This window comes from Rhamphochromis sp. 'chilingali', assembly GCF_963969265.1.
Source record: "Rhamphochromis sp. 'chilingali' genome assembly, chromosome: 10".
In the NCBI taxonomy this organism is placed as follows: domain Eukaryota; kingdom Metazoa; phylum Chordata; class Actinopteri; order Cichliformes; family Cichlidae; genus Rhamphochromis; species Rhamphochromis sp. 'chilingali'.
In genome coordinates, this window is record NC_137937.1 from 16635775 (window position 1) to 16654540 (window position 18766).

The following is an 18766-nucleotide window of genomic DNA, read 5'->3' on the forward strand; positions in this document are numbered from 1 at the left end:
ACTTGAGACTCGACTCTGACTTGCCTGACATTACTTGAGACTTGACTTGAGACTTGAGGATAAAGACTTGAGACTTACTTGAGACTTGCAAAACAATGACTTGGTCCCACCTCTGTATAATAATATTCAATTCAGAAGTCCATAAATCTAACCATGTTCAAAAACTACAAGAAATACATCTATAAGATAAATGCATGTTTCAGACTGATTTGAAATTTAAAGTTTCTCATTTGTGGCTTGCATTGAATTTACTAAACATTGGAAATAAGGGCATATAATTTTAAAAAAAGGTTATACTCAGGTTACACTTGATTGCAAACGTTAGAGACATTATGTTTTACCTTACAGGTGAAAAGCTGTCCCTCTTAGTGTTGAGAACGGCTCCAGGTCTGGGTAATGTTACTGTGGATTGGACTATACAAGGGCCGCTTGTACACCGAACCTTCACCCAAACCTCAGGAACCCTGTTCTTTACCAAGGTAAATAGTTTTGTGGCAGAATCATAGTCAACCATGTTTATTTCACAGTTAAAGCACAAATGTGTAATTACCGTCTGTAATTGGGCACCTCGAGGAGTAATTGTATGTTCTGTGAATGTGTTTTATAGGGAGAATTGAATGATACCATAGTCCTTCAGCTTCTTGATGATGCCACACCAGAGAACAAAGATGAATACAGAGTTTCATTGTCCAACATACAAACCTTTGGTAACAAACTCCACTTAGTATCTATTTGATTGATAATTGTGTGGCGTATCTTTGTGTGCAAACTATAAATACCAAAAATAACTCTTCCCTGCAGACTTAATAAACTGACTTCTACACAGGTGTTGTGGTGACGGGCCATGCTGCCCTTGATGCTCAAGGCAGTGAGGCAGTGATTACTGTGGACACCAGCGATAAGCCCTATGGCCTGCTGACTATTGCGCCAACATCTCTTAGAGTGACCACAGAGGAACGAGAACAGATTATAAAGATCTACATCAACAGAGAGTTTGGAGCCTCTGGTCAGTGGTTCAACTATGAATTTAAAAAAAAGGAGAAACATTCTAACAAATTAATTCCTGTATACCTCTTAAAGTTTTGTATCCACTTTTTACAGATAAACCTTATTTTTGTGTGTACAGGGGCAGTGAATATCACCTATGAGGTTATAAGAGGTTCTGTGCAAAACCTATCCCAGGTAGAAGGGGCTCTAGCTGAGCCGGGACAAGACTTCATCTCCGGTACCGGTTACGTAATTCTTCAGGAGGGACAGACTTCTGTTGCCATCCCTGTTACCATACTGGAGGTAAAACCTGTGACTGCCTCCCATAATGCGACATTTCCATTCATCAAACTTGACAGCACTGTTTTATAACTCACCACTGTGAACTCTTCCCACTGTGCCTCAGTAATTATATACCCTTTGAACTTTCTACTCATTGTTATTAGGTGTATGTGCAGAATGTTTGCGATGCTGAACTGGCTCGACAAGATGATAAAATAAGATCTTGTTCACTTTTTTTGGAGCAGATTAATTTTGATTTGTAAGTTCACATTTTTTTTGTTTTATTAGGATGACATCCCAGAGTTGCAGGAATTCTTCCTGGTCAACATAACATCAGCAGTGCTCATCACGACCCTCGCAACTGTTCCCCAGCTAGGTATGGAAAACTGTGAGAGTGCTCCAGTCACTGCTTAGTTTTAGTTATGTTAACTTATCCTTAACTTTGACCATAAAATACAATGTTATAACTTCTTTGTCAAATTACATTAAAAAAAGTTTTGCTGTTTTGTTTCTTTTAGATTTTACCACTCTTGTCCAAAATATCATTTGCGTAATTTCACAAAATCCCTCTTTTCTTTTCCATAATTTCTCTTGCTCTGTCTGATGAGTAGAGGTTGTGTATTGCACATTGTCAGGTAAAAATAAAATGCTCACAATGCCCAAAATCTAATAGTAACTGATGCACAATAATAGTTTATGGTACATTGAATCTCAACATTATAGTTATTTTTAAAATGCACCATGAAAGAGCTTGGTAGTTATTGCTACTGCTTCTGCATAATCCAAACCTCAGGCCAATTTATGAATGAGTAAGTTTAGAAAGTGATGACTTGACAGAATACTACAGGCAGAATAGCACTTGGAGGTTCTCAGAATACTATCAGCCTTCTGCCTGGAGACGCACTGTAAACACACGGCAGCTCTTTTGGCAGCAATCATTATGTGGGTTGGATGGTGAGATTGATGCTTTCCATGATTGAGGAAGCCTGGGGATTTGGAGGGAGCCGAGTAGCCCTGTGTGATGAGGAAAGAGAAAGCCAAACTAAACCCGTAGCTGGCCTCCCAGTGTCTTGGCCACAGAGTCAATGGGAAATGACTCTTCAAGAGGTCATAAATCAGTCCACCCAAAAGACTTAGCTCCTCAGACTCACAAGGCACTTACAAGAGGTGATTCTTAGCTATAATCCTTCTCTTAAATGTAGCATGACAGAAGATAGATCTTCTACTGCTTTCTCAATACACTCTATTGCTCTTGGTGCTTGCGCTGTAGTTACAGGCGAAAGAAATCACTGCTATTTACCACGGTAAACATGACAACCTTAAGGTCGTCATTCATTCCGTCTGTGATGTGGTGTCTTTCCCAGACACACAGGGTCTGGTGGCAGAAGTCAGCATTGCTGCTAATGATGGAATCAGAGGAGTCATTGAATGGACAAACACTGTGTAAGACAAGCATCCAGAAATAACTCAGATGTTCTGTAGATGATTTGTAGATGCTCTAATAAAAAATGTGTTTTGGTTTTCAGGTTTGAAGTGAATGAAACAATAGGGTCTCTGACTCTAGTTGCCTACAGGAATAAGGGAACACATGGAAATGTTTCTCTTTCCTTCTTCGCTCAGAACCTGGAAGCTCAAAAGGAGCTGGACTACAATACAAGTGAAACGGTAAGCACAGCATCAGCGACCTGGAGAAATGTTTGAGTATTAACAAGGACAAAATTTATTGAAATTGTAATATCTTTAATTGCCTTTCATCTAAAAGCGATTCTCAGTTCTGAACAAGATGAACAAGTTTTTAAACTAAGGTGCCCTGTCTCCACCAAGGTGATCCATTTTGCTGATGGTGAAAGGTATAAGTTTGTAGAAGTGCAGATTACCGATGATGCCTTTCCAGAGAGTGCTGAGAGATTCCAGCTCATCCTGTCCAAGCCTTCTCCCGGGCTGCAGCTGGGCACCAATACCACGGGTATGTAAAATAAAATGCTGTGATTTTTTTTTTTTTTTTAACTCAGCAGCCTAAGGCAGCTTATAGGCCATATTCAATTAAAAAGTCAAGACTTTCAGTTTAAAATTTGATATAAAAGTTTAAACCATTACAATAGCTAATACTTGTTACTGATTTGATGGCAGGATTTACAGAAATTGTACAATTTTAAAAATGTGTATCAGGCCATCTCAAGTCAGTGAATAGTTTTATATTGAAAATGGTGACTATACCAACATCTTCAAGCGTTTAATATTGCAGTTAACTGGTAAGTATTTGTTAAAGTCACTACAAATAAGCTTCAAATAAGCTTATTAAGCTTAAAGTTATTTACACTGCATTAGATATAGAAATATATAATAAAGACACCTGGTTTGCTATTATTATTGTTATTATTAATAGCTAATAAATCAATACATGTCCATGTTACAGTATTGTTTGGTCTGTTTGTGTTGCTGGTAAACTGATGTACTTAGTGCACTCATATGTAGAAAAAACATTGTGCCTGTTGCTAGGCTTTTGCTAGGCGATGTTATGGCGTCATAGTAAATCAACATTTGTGAATATAAACGAGATGTTCTTGTTGTTAATTTGAAATGATTTTCATAACATGTTATAGGTGCGTAAATGCTAAAAACAGGTCATTTTAGTCAATTGGTAGTAGGTGGCTTGGTAACATGATGACATCATCATGTCCGATAGGTAAGAATCTTTGATCAATATAATACTACTTATTTCTTTTCTTATAGCAACTGTAACTATACTGGCCAGTGATGATGGACATGGTGTAATTTCATTTAACACCACCAAGCATTTCCTGTTGAGAGAGCCCACCTCTCTGTCAGGGCTGAGTGAGAGTGTGGCCAACCTATATGTGGTTCGAAACCCAGAGGAAGGCACATTTGGCACCGTATCTGTTCAGTTTACCATCACTGATGCCAACGGCACCCAAGCGGAGGGCGATTTGATACCTACACACGGGTTTGTGGTCCTGGAGGATGGAGTCAGATTTAAGGTGAACAAAATGAGATTTTTACAGCATACAAACTGATGCGTTAGAAAACATCCATACACGTGTGTCAGTTTTCCTTTTATTTTCCATTCCAAGCCTTAAAATTGCACCTTATAGTAGTCATCTGTAATCACAATAATTATCAATTTATCATTTCAGAATTGTGTGGTGTGCGTTTTCTGATTAATGATGACTCACATTTGTGCTGTTTCAGATGCTGGAGATTAGCGTAATGCTTGATGCTGAACCTGAAGGGAATGAAACCTTCAGAGTGACCCTGTCAAGCCCAACAGGAGGTGCACGGCTCGGTGACCAGCTCCAAACTCTCATCACCGTCCTGGAGAACTTAGCTCCTTCTGGCCTGTTTCGAATTGGACCTTCTCTCAACAGGTCTGAGCACAGATGCATTAAAACCATCATAAACTTTGAAAAGATGTTTCTGAGTGTGCTCAGACACTCTTTTATATACCTAGTCCTCTTCATTTTGTGTTATCTGTACAGAACTAGCACTGAAATTGTTGCAGAGGAAGGTGGCAGAGCGGTCTTCCTCACTGTGTCTCGCAGTAATGGTTTGGAGTCAGCAGTCAGCGTGGAATGGGAGATTCAGTCTGGCACAGCTGTTGCCTCAGGTCAGACCAATAAAGGTTTAAATTTTAAGCCACCGCAACCTACCAAAGTCTCTTAAATTCCTCTCTGTTCTATTCTGGCTCCTTTATTTTGTTCCATTGTTTGTTATTTTTTTATGATTCCTTTTTTCTCTTTTCTTTAAGGGGGTTACGTGCCAGTCATAGGCGTGTATCAGACCTTTGAAGACAGTCCAACCTCTGCTTGGTGCTCACTTCCTGAGGGACCTTCCTTGCTGGCTGTGAGGCTAGATATGAGGCCCACTGTTGGATCCTCTCACACCTTGGCCACTTTGTATCGATGGCAGGGTGTTTTCGTGCCAGTAGAGGTATGTTAGCAACACTGTATCTAAAACAGCGTGGTGGTCCTGGTACAATTAAGCAGCACCTCCATTGTTAGCTTAAAAATCTCTTTGTCTTTTTGTTGTTACAGTCTGTTACGATTCAGGACCCAGGCAGATGTGTTGGGTTTGCAATAAATGGTTCTACCTACATAGGCATTACACATAGTGGCCTTCCTTTCTCCCCTGCTGCCAACCTCAGCATCTTTAAATTGCAGAAGGATCTCAATATCACATTGGTAATTCTGAACCCAATAATAATACAACATTTCTATCAAGTTTTCTTACATTACTATAACACTTCTTGCATTATGTCTGCATAATTTGATTTCTTTAGGAACAAGTCTTGGGTGTTGAAGCCCTGAATGTGAAACACTTCTCCACTGAAGGCAGAGATTATCTGATAGCGTCAAGCCAGGTGACGATGACCACTGAAACAGACTTAATTATTTACTTTAATGTCAAAATTATTACAAATATGCAGATGTTCCTCGTGTAAGGTATTCAGAACCTTTTATGACTGAAATTACTTTCGTCTCCTTGATGCTGCAGATTTTCATTTGGACTGGAGGCTCTTTTACGCTTCACCAGACTCTTGACTTCAAACAGGACATCCTCAGTGCAACTACGTTAACTCGTGCAGACACTCCCTACTTGCTGGTGTGCATAGACAGACAGAATGCGAGCTGCTTCCTGCTTCGGTGGACCAGTGGAAGATTTCAGAATCCACAGCCTCTCCCGCTTTCTGGCAGAGCAAGTCAGGTGGAGAAAATCAACAGAAGAACTGAGGAAATTCTTCTGTTGGTTGCTGTTGAAGGTGATCTTTCCTGCTTTGGCATGAAATGTGTGAATGGTGCAAGTTTTATTTTGAATTTAAATTCAGGTATATCCATATTTGAAGATAGGTGACCAGAAGAATTAAGCAGAATTGGAATGAAATACACATAAATTCCTAAAACACTGGCGCAGAGATTGCATATTTACCACATTTAATCAAGTGCGTGTAATCTGCAGTATGCCAAAATGATGGTTTGGTTTTTGAAGCAATGAGATGCCATTTTTTCTGGTTGTAGTGTTTGTGTGTATTGGGCAGCGGTTAGATCTTGGTTAGCTTAGTACAAACAAACTGCTGATACTCCAGAAGGAAAACAGAAATATTTGTATCTATTACATTGTTCTGTTGTCTCAGTTAAGTTTGCAAAATTTACCATGTCGACTAGGCCCATGTATTTATACTATGCTCTGTATATTTTGACGAGACATAATCCTTCAGAGTCTAAAAAAAGCACAGAGTGTTTTTGGTTCAGACCCCTTGTGGGTTTATGGGGAATGCCTTAGTGTGGAGCGGAGCAGAGCCACACATTGGCCCAGAGTTTGTAATTTGTCAGTCCTGGGTGTGTCAGCGAGGCCAGTGGTTTCTTTTTACACAAACATGCTATTCTAGTGTGAAAGAACTTAAGTCTGTATTTGTTTTCATGTGCCTGTATTTTTTCAGGTCTGTTTCCATCCTGTGAGGTGTTACAATGGAGCTCAGAGCAGGCTTCACCACAACTCCATCAGTCTATTCCTCACCCTGGCCTCACATCTATTCATTCCTTCACTGATCCTTCTGGAATTGGTAAGCACAACTGTCACAAACTGCCGTGTGATGATACACTGTTGTCTGTAAATATCTGGAGAACAGTCGTGTGATGGACAGTACTCATAGGATGACAGTTCCTCATTCACTAGAATAATGATACTAAAAATACAGCAACACACAAAGAAACAAGGTTTTGTCTTTAGCATTTTAGCATTCAGATGCATGTTAACACAATGCCAAAATCTTCCCAGGAGTGGATGTCTCAGCAAAAAGACCTCAGAGAAATTGCAAAAAAACTAAGAGCTACATGTCAGACTCTAAGGGCCGCAGTTAGCTTGTTAAATGTTAACGTTCATGACAGTCCAATTAGCTTGCCCGGAGGGGTTGCCAGGAGAAAGCCTCCTCTCTTTGAAAAGAATATGGCACCATTGTGGTTTGTTCAGTTGCCTCTGAGCAAACCACAAGACTTCTAGAACAATGTCCTTTGGATAAACAAGACCAAATTGGCCATAATGCACAGTGCCATGTTTGAGATACTGTCCATAAATAAATGCCCACAAACCTCAATGAACTGAAGCAATGTTGTAAAGAATAGTAAGCCAAGATTCCTCTGCAAGGATACAAGACTGATAAAGTCATGCAGAAAATGATTACTTCAAGTTTTTGCTGCTAAAGGTAGCTCCACAAACTACTGAATCATGGTGTGTATTTCTCCACAGTACTGTGAAAGTTTCATTTTTCATGTGACTGTATACGTACACAGTTTTTTCAATAATGACGTAAACTCACTTAAAGTCTGAGGTTTGAAAAACTGTGTTCTATGTGGCATTCAAACACCTTAAATACTTTTCTCTTTTTCACAGCTTATGCTCTGCTAGCTGGTAGAAATGGTTCAACGCTGTACTCCTGGAGGCCTGATGTAAAGCTGTTCACCATCATCCTCAGGGCCCCTCCAGCCATTAGCTTCTCCTCTCTCATGGTTCCATACTTCAATATCACAAAGATCCTCTTGGCTTCTTCTGAGGACAATAGCTCCACTGTTTATGAATTCACTTCGGTCTCCAATCACTCTGATTTCATACCCAGGTATTCAGATTGTGTGAAGTTGTACATTTTATTATACAAGGTGAAGACACAGTAGTTTTTCTTCAGAAAAAAAGAAGCATATCATCAAAGAGAGTTCTGAAATGCTTGTTGTGTTTCCTTTACTTTCTCACATTCAGTTTTGGGGAGTTGCACTTTGCGCCAGGTGATAGTGAGCTGGAGATAGCCCTGAACATCATAGATGATGACATCCCTGAGGTGCAGGAGCAGTTCCTGGTCAGGCTGAAGAATCCAAAAGGTGGAGCTGAGATTGGATTTGGTGGTCAGGTGAAAGTAATTGTCCCAACCAACGATGATGCCTACGGAGTCATCGGCTTTGCTCAGGTAGGAGGATAAACCTTTTGATATTAGATGGCTTGTGCATTTGCTTAACATGTCTATCTTGTTATTGTCTCAAATTATTTATTTGCAATATACTGAATACATAAAATGTGTTTTATTGCAATCTAGAAGTATTTGTTATTGCATCTCTACAGAACTCTCTGTCTATGGAGTTGGAGGAGTTGGAGCAAGATAATCAAATTTCTCTAAGTGTGGAGAGAAGAAGAGGGAGTTTTGGCAGACTCACTGTTCACTGGGCTGCCAATGGCAGTTTGGCAGACATTTATCCAACTTCAGGAGTGGTGAGCAACACTTCCTCTGTTATACATAAAACACATGATGTACTGACAACATGTTATGAATTTAATGTCATTTAATGTAAAACGTTATTTTCTATCACAGGTTACTTTTTCAGAGGGTCAAACAGTAGCTATCATATCACTGGCTGTTAGAGCAGATGGTGTCCCAGAGTTACAGGAGTATGTCACAATCACCCTCCGTGATGTCACCACTGTGGGACTTCAAGACCTACGACAGGCTGCAGTCATTGACCAGCGACGGGCTCAAGCTCAACTCACCATCTTACCAAATGGTTCTCCCTATGGAGTGATTGGATGGCATCTCGACTCCCAGTTTACAGTAACACAAGAACCACAGAGTAAGAATTTCTGTGAAAATAAATGGATGGGTGGATTATTGAACGAGGCTCAGTCAGTAAATGTGGGTTTTTATTGGATCTCAGTGAAAGAGGTTTGATGTAGTGTAATTAATTTTAGATAAATTATTGTTAACTTATTTAAATACATTCCTCAGTCGCAGCTTCTGTTAATTTAGCTTGCTGTGTTTGAGACTTTCTTGAAAAATCACAGAATATCAAATTTTTACTTTTGTGGTCAGTTTACAGTAATCACACTGAGATTTACCGTAAAAGAGATTTGCTGCGATTTCCAGCCATGCCAGGGAAGCCTGAATCGTAGAGTAAAAGTCTTTGAAATATTCTTAACCTACAGGTCTTCTATACATTTATACAGTATGTAGAATGGATTTGTAATTATTTCTGTTGTGTTTTATTACTGACTTATTTACCACAACGCAATTTCTTTTCAACCTGCAGGGGTTCCAACCAATGTGACTCTCTCCATTGTGAGGGAGCAGGGCTCCTCAGGTGAGGTGGCAATCTATTACACAACCAGGCCAGCTCTATACAACCCCCCCTCCAACCAAGCCACCGCAGGACAAGACTACGTTTCCAAAGATGACACCATCATCATGATAAATGGTGCTACCGTGGCCCTTGTTACTGTTACAATCCTACCGGTAAGGATGTGCTGATGAGCAACACCTGTTTCTTCTCTACTTAGAGAAGAAACAGGATATAGTTTAGCTTCTGTCCACATTTGGTAGCAAATAGGACCAAAATATTGTTATTATACGGAAAAAAAACTGTGAGCATGCTTACTTAAATAGGTGAAAATATTAAATCAGATTCTTTATCTTACTAATTCTGCAATAACAACCATTCACACTCAGGATCAACAGAGAACAGACCTGGTTCTATTTAAACACTAGACTTTAAATTGTTTTGCTTGTTGTGTCCTGTTCAATCAGGGTATAAACAACCAATAATCCTCATTAAACTATCGCTTCTCATAGCCTTCCTTATTTAAATTTGTATTAAATTTGCACAGTTTGAGGTTACTGTTGTTTTCACATCTTAAGGTTTATAAAAATCATTGTGAATTTGAATAACGGTTTTCTATTATTTCGTGTTTTCATGTATGCATTTGTTTTTCTAAGGATGATATCCCAGAGCTGGCAGAGAGTTTCCTGGTAAACATCACTAAGGTGGAGCTCGTTAGTGAGTCAGTTGGAGCAGGGCAGCCCAGTGTGAAGAGACCTGGTATGGAGGTAGCAGAGATCACGATCCCGGAGAATGATGATCCCCGAGGGATTCTCCAGTTCAATGTTTCTGAGGTGAGGTGAGCATAGGACATTACAGAGAGGTGAGCTTGACACTGAATTATTGAGGTTGTTGGGAAACCTCCAATTTGATACATAGAAGGCTTTTTTAAAAAGCTTGTGATAAAGAAATAAGTAAGTAATGCAACTGTGAAACATCAAAAAATATCTAAATTAATAATAAACAGTAACATCCTTAAAGATGTTTATTTCAAAATTTCTTAGTCATTGAAAATTTCTTCTGAATTTCTTGTCTAGGATATAGCTGGAAGTGTCATCCTGGCCTATGAGATACCACCACCAGACAATGTTCTCCTACTATCAGTGTTGCGACTCGCCGGTACAGTTGGAAGACTTCTTGTCTACTGGGAAGCTCAACCAGTCACTGCCGATCTTAATGACTTCAACCCCCTTTCTGGAAACATCACCTTTCAGGATGGGCAAGTGAGTTAATATTGGTCCCGTGTTGAAATTAATTCACAATAAATATCACATGAAGTCACTATATGAGGCTACTCAACTATTTCTAGAGAGAAGCCACAATTGCTATCACCATCATAGACGATGAACAGGTGGAGCCTTTGGAGACCTTCACAGTGAATTTGCTGCGTGTGATTGGTGGTGCTCGACTCGGAAAAGTGACCTCAGCGACTGTAAATATTCCATCAAATGACTCGCCACTCGGACGATTTGGATTTCAGAAACAAGAGGTGAAACTAAAACATCTCTGTTGGCATCAATTTCAAACTTAAAACTGACAGTTATTGTTCTATTCAGTGTAGAGTAAACAACATGAATAATCATCTTGCCTAATCCTCTCCAAGGTTGCCGTCAGTGAACCAGAGTTTGTGGATGATCCATCTGCTGTGGCAACACTAACAGTGCTGCGCAGTATGGCAGGTGTGGGTGCAGTGACACTGGTGTGGCAGCTGGAAGTCCACGCTGCAGGGGACCTCTCACCTTTAAATGGAACTCTCGTCTTCAATGAGGTACAGTAGAAAAAAAGGCGACTTCAAGTATCCACCAGTTTGTAGTCTCAATCTGTAAGTAGTAGTAAGTTTCTTCTTTAATTCTCCTTTACGTTTCAGACTGAATCTATGAAGTCATTTGTGATCAGAGCCCTTGCTGACACTGTAGTGGAAGGAGAAGAGCGTTTCACTGTACAGCTGTTTCCTGCAGATAGTGGTGCTGTCATAGACCCCTTAAATGGTTAGTATGCGAAAATAAAATGTCAAAATGCAGGTGCACATTTTGAATTCAGTAATCATCGATCTAGTCCTCTATAGGTATGGCCACCATCACCATCAGGGGTGACAAAGCTGCCCTGGGGATTATTGGGATAGCAGAGTCCTCTAGGAGCATCCTCATTGGAGAACCTCAGGGGAATTACAATGGGAGTGCCAGAGTCAGGTGAGATAATTGTCCTGATTCAACCTGTGAAGACAAACAAGAGCTCTCAATTGGAAAACTTGTCATGCAATGTGTTTCCTTCTTCCAGCCTTGTGCGAGGGCCAGGTGTGTTTGGAGAAGTACAGGTGTACTGGAATATCACTCCAGCTGCAGTTTCTGAGTTTGAAGCAATCTTTGGCACTGTGACTATGAGAGATGGACAGTCTACTGCTACCATTACTATTAAGGTATTGAGCAGTGTTCATTGTAAAATTGTGGCATTGTCTCTATCTGTTTATTTGAGGACAAAAAGCAGAATAATAACGTAATGACAAGGGATTTCCATAAAATTATCACAGTCACATCTTTTCTGATGTTAGGTCTTGGATGATGAACTTCCTGAGACGCGCCGTGAGTATCAGATTACACTGACCTCTGCTACTGCAGGACTGGACATAAGTCCCACGGCCGGGCATGCCAGAATTATTATGGCAGCAAGCGACAACCCATATGGCCTTTTCTCTTTCACCCAGAACCAGATCAATACAACTGAGAAGGAAGGAATGGTAAAGTCATAAAAAAATACCCTGGTACATGATATATCATCTGGTGTAGTTTCATAACCCACAGCAATATAATTTAATTTCTTTTCTTCAGGTTAATGTGAGTATCATTCGCTCCTTTGGCAATGAGGGAAGTGTGTTGGTGACCTATGAGTCATCAAGTAGCACAGCACTCAGTGGACTGGACTTTGCTCCAGCTTCAGGGCAGCTGCTACTCACCCCTGGCCAGAAGTTGCAACAAGTGGCCTTGCATATCCTGGATGACAGTCTTCCAGAGGGGCCTGAGGTGTTTTTTGTTAACATCACTGCAGTGGCACTAGACAATATCAGGTAAGAAAGGTTAAGAAGGTGCATTAGATTTATAATCTTGTTGAGACGGTGCTGTTATTCCATAGATATTGCTGATTGCAAGGATGCAAATAGAAAAAAATCCATGCATACCAGTGACCTAAAATATCTGCTGATATGAAAGAGTTCATAGGCAACTAGTTGTTCTGTGTCTCCCTCTTGTGGCCAGAGATGTTGACTACACTGTGAGAGAGTCAGGTCTGCAACTGGACCAGCCTCCAGCCGTAGGCAGCATCTCTTCTCTGGCTGTCATCATACTACAGAATGATAATGTTGAAGGTATCCTGGAGTTCAGGCAGGACTATGTTAACATTACAGGTAACAAAAGCAAGCAGTTTTTTGTCTTGTAAAATGCTGAAGTTGCACAATTTGCTACAAACTGTTTGACTTAATTATAAGTTTATTTCTGCATAAATAATTCTTTTTTATCATGCCTTTCTTGCTTCCAGTTGAAGAGGATGTTGGCACCCTGTTGATCCCAGTGGTGAGAAGACTGGGCACATACGGGCGAGTCTCTGCTCAGTTTTTTTCTAGAAGCTTGACCGCAGCACCTGATGTTGACTATATCCTGTATAATGGCTCAGTGACATTTGTGCATGGACAGAATACCAGCTACATTAATGTCACTATCATAGATGATCTGGACAGGTGAGAAGAATAACTAAAAAAATATCTACAAGTCTACCTTAAAGTATACAGTATATTTATTCCACACACAGATACACACCTAGATGAAAACACACAGTTAACAAAAAAGACATTATTTCATTCTACAACTACTGTAAATCTCCTTCCCCAGTGAATATGCAGAGGTATTTGAGGTTGTGCTGGTTGGAGCTACAGAGGGTGCCGTTCTAGGCTCCCAAAATATTGTGAGGGTAACCATCGGTAAGAGCGACTCTCCAAGTGGGGTTGTCAGTTTCCTCAATGAAAGCCTAATCACCGTGGCCAATCCCAACTCCACTCTGAAACTCAGTCTGGTTTTGGAGAGATCAGGCGGCCTTGTGGGCAATGCAACGGTATGAGGAACAATGCTATAAAAATAAATCGCATCATTGCAGCTTACTGCTAGAGCACGTTGGTTTCCATGGTGACATCATACAGTTCAAACTAGCCCTCTCTTTTCACAGGTTGCTTGGATAATCCTTGGCCCTAACAGTAGAGAGGCTCTTCCCCTCATCAATACTGACATTAGAGGACCTGTGAACGGGTCCCTGTTCTTCAAGGATGGAGAGAAAAGCACGCACACCATAGAGCTGCGGATTCTCCCTCATGGGGAAGTAGAGGTGGAAGAGACATTTGTTATAGAGCTCAATATTCTGTCTGGAGAGATGGATGTTGATCCTCAGGCTAGTTCCATAACACTGAAGGTATTTCACCATGTAATGACTGCAAACTTGATTTCGCCATCATTAATCAGTTCGCTCATATTGTTGTGCACAGTTTCTCTTTCAGAGCACTTTTTTCGCTGAAGGCAAGTTGTACTGGAATTAAGCTCGGCACCGCAATCATTCCTTTTCTCCAAATGTTTTTTGTCTGTCAGATAGAGAAATTTGGTGATCCCAATGGTATCGTCCAGTTTACTGAGGATGCGCTTCGAGAGCGTGTCTACAATGAATCCACAGAAGCAGAGGGCCCATTGAACATTTCCTATCTGATTATGCGCAGAGAGGGTGTCATGGGTAACATCACGGTATGGTCATATCTTAAATATACATTTACTGTTTACTAATAATATCCTGCTTAAACGAAAAATATAATACTTTTACTTTTGTAAACACAACCATATCGTATCCTCAGGTGCACTGGCGAATACAGAGTGACTCAGATATTGCAGGTGACTTTCTAGCCTTAACTGGCTCAGTGATGATTCGGGAAGGCCAAAGAGAAGCAGAAATCGTCCTTAAGCTGATGCCTGATACAGTGCCAGAGCTAGAGGAGCTCTACATTCTTCAGCTCATATTTGTGGAGGGTGGGGGTACTCTGGATGCCAACCCGAATCTGATCAGAGCTCGCATCAGGTTTGTTATTTGATCAGTTAGAAATGGTAGTAGAAAAATCAAAGACTGAATGACCTTAAAATTACTATTCCTCTCTCTCCCACAGGGTGCCTGCTAACGATGAGCCTCATGGGGTTTTTTCTTTGAACTCCAAGCAGCAGTTTATAGTAGTCACAGGCTCGGGGTCAGAGGTCAGCAGAGCTATGGTTATAAATGTGACACGGCTTGCTGGGCTATTTGGCAATGCTAGTGTAGGCTACAGGATCACAGGTGGGATAGATGAAATGATGGACATAACAGAGATACTGGGTGGAAAAGCTGAAGGACGACTGCTCTTAAAAGAGGGACAGAGCTTCAGTGCTATTTCTCTACCCATCAGCAGCCAGGTGAGAAAAAGCACGTTTAGTGACTCGTGTATAGAGAATTACCCGTACACAAAGTGAACACACCTTCTACAATAGAATAGTTTATAATATCTTGAATCCCTTGTTTATTTCACCTGTTTCTTCCCACCGTAGGCATTTTTGTCAGTGGGTGCAAGCATCACCGCAGAGCTCACTGATGTTAGACTTGTCAGTGTCGTCCTTGGCTCTTTGCCACGCCTTCTTCACGAGGCCAGAGTTGCTACAGTGATTGTACCTGAAGAAGCTGCTAACTCAGAGGTGAATTGTAATTTTTTTTCTATATTTAAATGGCTTACCTGTTAGACAGAAACTGTTGCCAGTTATCAGAGAAAGACACTCCTGGAGATATGCTCACTGTGTGCGTTTGCAGGTATTTCTTTCCATTATAAATATGGAATTATGTGTCAGTTTTTCTGAGTCAGGGTAGAGTAATTTACACAGATATTGACAAAAATTGATTAATAAATATCATTTTACTAGTCATTTGATGACAAACCTTGATATTTAGCACTGTATTCATCTGACTCCTCTCCACATAGGTTTTCAGATCATTTAAAATTTGAAGAAAAACTTTCAAAGTGAGGCATTGATGAGTCATTGATTATTTTGTGTACATTTATCTGTTTTTAATACAAGTATCTGAACCTGGTGTCGTTAGATATTAAATTTACATGACATCTTACACATAACCATTAAATATAACCCTTCTACTTTACAGGGAGTGCAGAATTATTAGGCAAGTCGTATTTCTGAGGAATAATTTTATTATTGAACAACAACCATGTTCTCAATGAACCCAAAAAACTCATTAATATCAAAGCTGAATGTTTTTGGAAGTATTTTTTAGTTTGTTTTTAGTTTTAGCTACTCAATGGGGTTCAGATCAGGTGAACAAGGTGGCCATGTCATTAGTTTTTCTTCTTTTATACCCTTTCTTGCCAGCCACGCTGTGGAGTACTTGGACGCGTGTGATGGAGCATTGTCCTGCATGAAAATCATGTTTTTCTTGAAGGATGCAGACTTCTTCCTGTACCACTGCTTGAAGAAGGTGTCTTCCAGAAACTGGCAGTAGGACTGGGAGTTGAGCTTGACTCCATCCTCAACCCGAAAAGGCCCCACAAGCTCATCTTTGATGATACCAGCCCAAACCAGTACTCCACCTCCACCTTGCTGGCGTCTGAGTCGGACTGGAGCTCTCTGCCCTTTACCAATCCAGCCACGGGCCCATCCATCTGGCCCATCAAGACTCACTCTCATTTCATCAGTCCATAAAACCTTAGAAAAATCAGTCTTGAGATATTTCTTGGCCCAGTCTTGACGTTTCAGCTTGTGTGCCTTGTTCAGTGGTGGTCGTCTTTCAGCCTTTCTTACCTTGGCCATGTCTCCGAGTACTGCACACCTTGTGCTTTGGGGCACTCCAGTGATGTTGCAGCTCTGAAATATGGCCAAACTGGTGGCAAGTGGCATCTTGGCAGCTGCACGCTTGACTTTTCTCAGTTCATGGGCAGTTATTTTGCGCCTTGGTTTTTCCACACCCTTCTTGTGACCCTGTTGACTATTTTGAATGAAACGCTTGATTGTTCGATGATCACGCTTCAGAAGCTTTGCAATTTTGAGACTGCTGCATCCCTCTGCAAGATATCTCACTATTTTTGACTTTTCTGAGCCTGTCAAGTCCTTCTTTTGACCCATTTTGCCAAAGGAAAGGAAGTTGCCTAATAATTATGCACACCTGATATAGGGTGTTGATGTCATTAGACCACACCCCTTCTCATTACAGAGATGCACATCACCTAATATGCTTAATTGGGGGTAGGCTTTTGAGCCTATACAGCTTGGAGTACGACAACATGCATGAAGAGGATGATGTGGACAAAATACTCAATTGCCTAATAATTCTGCACTCCCTGTATGTGAGGGCACCAAAGTAACACCATTATTAACTGTCCTCTATCATTTATGTTCTGTAGGTTGGCTTTGCTTCACTGGCTCTGCAGGTTTCAAGCGTGGAAACAGGGATTTGTGTGGCAAATGTGACACGAAAAGGGCTGTTTGGAGACATCAGGGTGCAATGGAAGGCTGGGTATCCTTTAGGAGAGACTCTGCCTGGCTTTAAAGCCGGAGCAATCATCCCAAACTCAGGTAAAACAGTGAGAAAAAGACAAGGATTGAGCTCTGAAAGACTTAAGTTGTGTAGTATTTTTTTCACTAAAATTTTCAAGGTGTAGTGTTTCTGCGCACTAAACGCTGCACGTCCTCTTCTAACAGTTGATAGTGAGCTCCTTCTTTATATTTAGGTTCACTAACCCTGGCCCATGGAGAAAGGAGTAAAGCCATATCGCTAACAGCAGTTGCCGATTCATTGGATCCAGCTTCTTATGCTATACACCTCACCGCTGCTGCCTCCAGCTCTGCTGGAGCTGATGCTGTCAAGTTCAGGTAGTTGGTACACTGAATATTGGACTGCTACTTACTCATTGAATTTCACATGTGACCTCACTCTAATTCCTCTCCCTGCACAGGTCAGGTTTTACAGTGGCAGAGGTGGAGCCACTGGGGATCTACCAGTTTTCCTCTGATTCCCGCCAGATTGTTATTGCAGAAGACATCCAGACTATTACACTTTATATTCAGAAACTTTACGGTTCTCGTAGCAATACCACCTACCTGTCATTTAGAACAACAGCAGGGAGCGCAACAGCAGGAGAGGACTTTTTGGCTGTACCAGATGGCCGTTTGGTCTTCAACTCACCTTACCAAACCAACGCTTCATTAAGCCTTTCAGTGCTTGATGACTCCCTTTCCGAACCTGATGAGTACTTCCATGTAAACCTGACAGATGTTCAAGTTCTTAATCAGGACTTAGCGTGGGCACATACCTCTCCTCGCCTTAACCCTCAGCACAGTGCCGCCACCGTCACCATCCTGGCTAGTGATGCAACTGGTGGAATACTGAGTATTGGACCTGATCTGATCCAGGTACAAGAGGACATGGATGAGGAAACCCAGCAGGCGCGCAGCGTGGTTCTGAGGGTGCGCAGGTCTGCTGGTTTTGATGGGGCTGTGCGGGTTCGAGTCCAAGCCTATGGAGGTGTGTGTGCTGCATGTCTTTTACATCGATATTGTGGGACAGTGTATTGTGTTATTTAGTGTAATGTGTAAAAATTTTCTCTAACTTTTGTTGGGGTTTTTTTCTTTTAGATGGAAGTACAACTCAGCTACCCATCAATCTAAAACCTGTTGGGAACCTTGCAAAGGAAGAGCAGGACTTCCGCTTGGTGTCCCCTATAGTGTCCCTGCAAGCTGGTGAGAATGAGACAGAGGTTATCCTCTTCATCCTGGATGACTCAGAGCCTGAGGGACAGGAAGTATTCTATGTTTACCTCAGTGATCCAGAGGGAGGAGCACAGATCACAAACACTTCTCTCCAGGGATTTGGAGCTTTTGCCAAAATCACTATTCTTGGTAAATGCATGAAAGAGGCTTTATGGTATACGTTCTAATAACTATGTAATGTGTATTCCTCTACAGTGGGGCAAAAAAGTATTTAGTCAGCCACCGATTATGGAAGTTCCCCCACTTAAAATGATGACAGAGGTCAGTAATTTGCACCAGAGGTACACTTCAACTGTGAGAGACAGAATGTGAAAAAAAAATATCCATGAATTCACATGGTAGGATTTGTAAAGAATTTATTCGTAAATTAGGGTGGAAAATAAGTATTTGGTCACCTCAAACAAGGAAAATCTCTGGCTCTCACAGACCTGTAACGTCTTCTGTAAGAAGCTTTTCTTTCCCCCACTCGTTACCTGTATGAATGGCACCTGTTTGAACTCATCATCTGTATAAAAGACACCTGTCCACAGC

At 41.1% G+C, this 18766-nt stretch overlaps 1 protein-coding gene across 1 annotated transcript in view; it reads left to right on the plus strand.

Moving 5' to 3' along the window:
* The window catches only part of adgrv1 (adhesion G protein-coupled receptor V1), a 140303-nt gene that overhangs the window by 43474 nt on the left and 78063 nt on the right, over positions 1-18766 (plus strand). Inside the window, exons 38-79 of the mRNA XM_080893582.1 lie at positions 349-479; positions 608-707; positions 827-1006; positions 1127-1290; positions 1558-1645; positions 2634-2712; positions 2796-2934; positions 3094-3235; positions 4003-4268; positions 4480-4655; positions 4767-4894; positions 5036-5217; positions 5322-5468; positions 5567-5647; positions 5782-6046; positions 6725-6847; positions 7675-7897; positions 8035-8239; positions 8392-8538; positions 8639-8894; positions 9351-9553; positions 10034-10210; positions 10454-10639; positions 10726-10905; positions 11020-11184; positions 11284-11404; positions 11482-11605; positions 11694-11832; positions 11965-12150; positions 12242-12477; positions 12665-12813; positions 12945-13143; positions 13295-13514; positions 13626-13865; positions 14039-14188; positions 14296-14516; positions 14602-14881; positions 15014-15157; positions 16870-17041; positions 17197-17338; positions 17422-17990; positions 18101-18364. Coding sequence (XP_080749708.1) covers positions 349-479; positions 608-707; positions 827-1006; positions 1127-1290; positions 1558-1645; positions 2634-2712; positions 2796-2934; positions 3094-3235; positions 4003-4268; positions 4480-4655; positions 4767-4894; positions 5036-5217; positions 5322-5468; positions 5567-5647; positions 5782-6046; positions 6725-6847; positions 7675-7897; positions 8035-8239; positions 8392-8538; positions 8639-8894; positions 9351-9553; positions 10034-10210; positions 10454-10639; positions 10726-10905; positions 11020-11184; positions 11284-11404; positions 11482-11605; positions 11694-11832; positions 11965-12150; positions 12242-12477; positions 12665-12813; positions 12945-13143; positions 13295-13514; positions 13626-13865; positions 14039-14188; positions 14296-14516; positions 14602-14881; positions 15014-15157; positions 16870-17041; positions 17197-17338; positions 17422-17990; positions 18101-18364 — 7689 coding nt within the window. The remainder of the gene's footprint in view (positions 1-348; positions 480-607; positions 708-826; positions 1007-1126; positions 1291-1557; positions 1646-2633; positions 2713-2795; positions 2935-3093; positions 3236-4002; positions 4269-4479; positions 4656-4766; positions 4895-5035; positions 5218-5321; positions 5469-5566; positions 5648-5781; positions 6047-6724; positions 6848-7674; positions 7898-8034; positions 8240-8391; positions 8539-8638; positions 8895-9350; positions 9554-10033; positions 10211-10453; positions 10640-10725; positions 10906-11019; positions 11185-11283; positions 11405-11481; positions 11606-11693; positions 11833-11964; positions 12151-12241; positions 12478-12664; positions 12814-12944; positions 13144-13294; positions 13515-13625; positions 13866-14038; positions 14189-14295; positions 14517-14601; positions 14882-15013; positions 15158-16869; positions 17042-17196; positions 17339-17421; positions 17991-18100; positions 18365-18766) is intronic.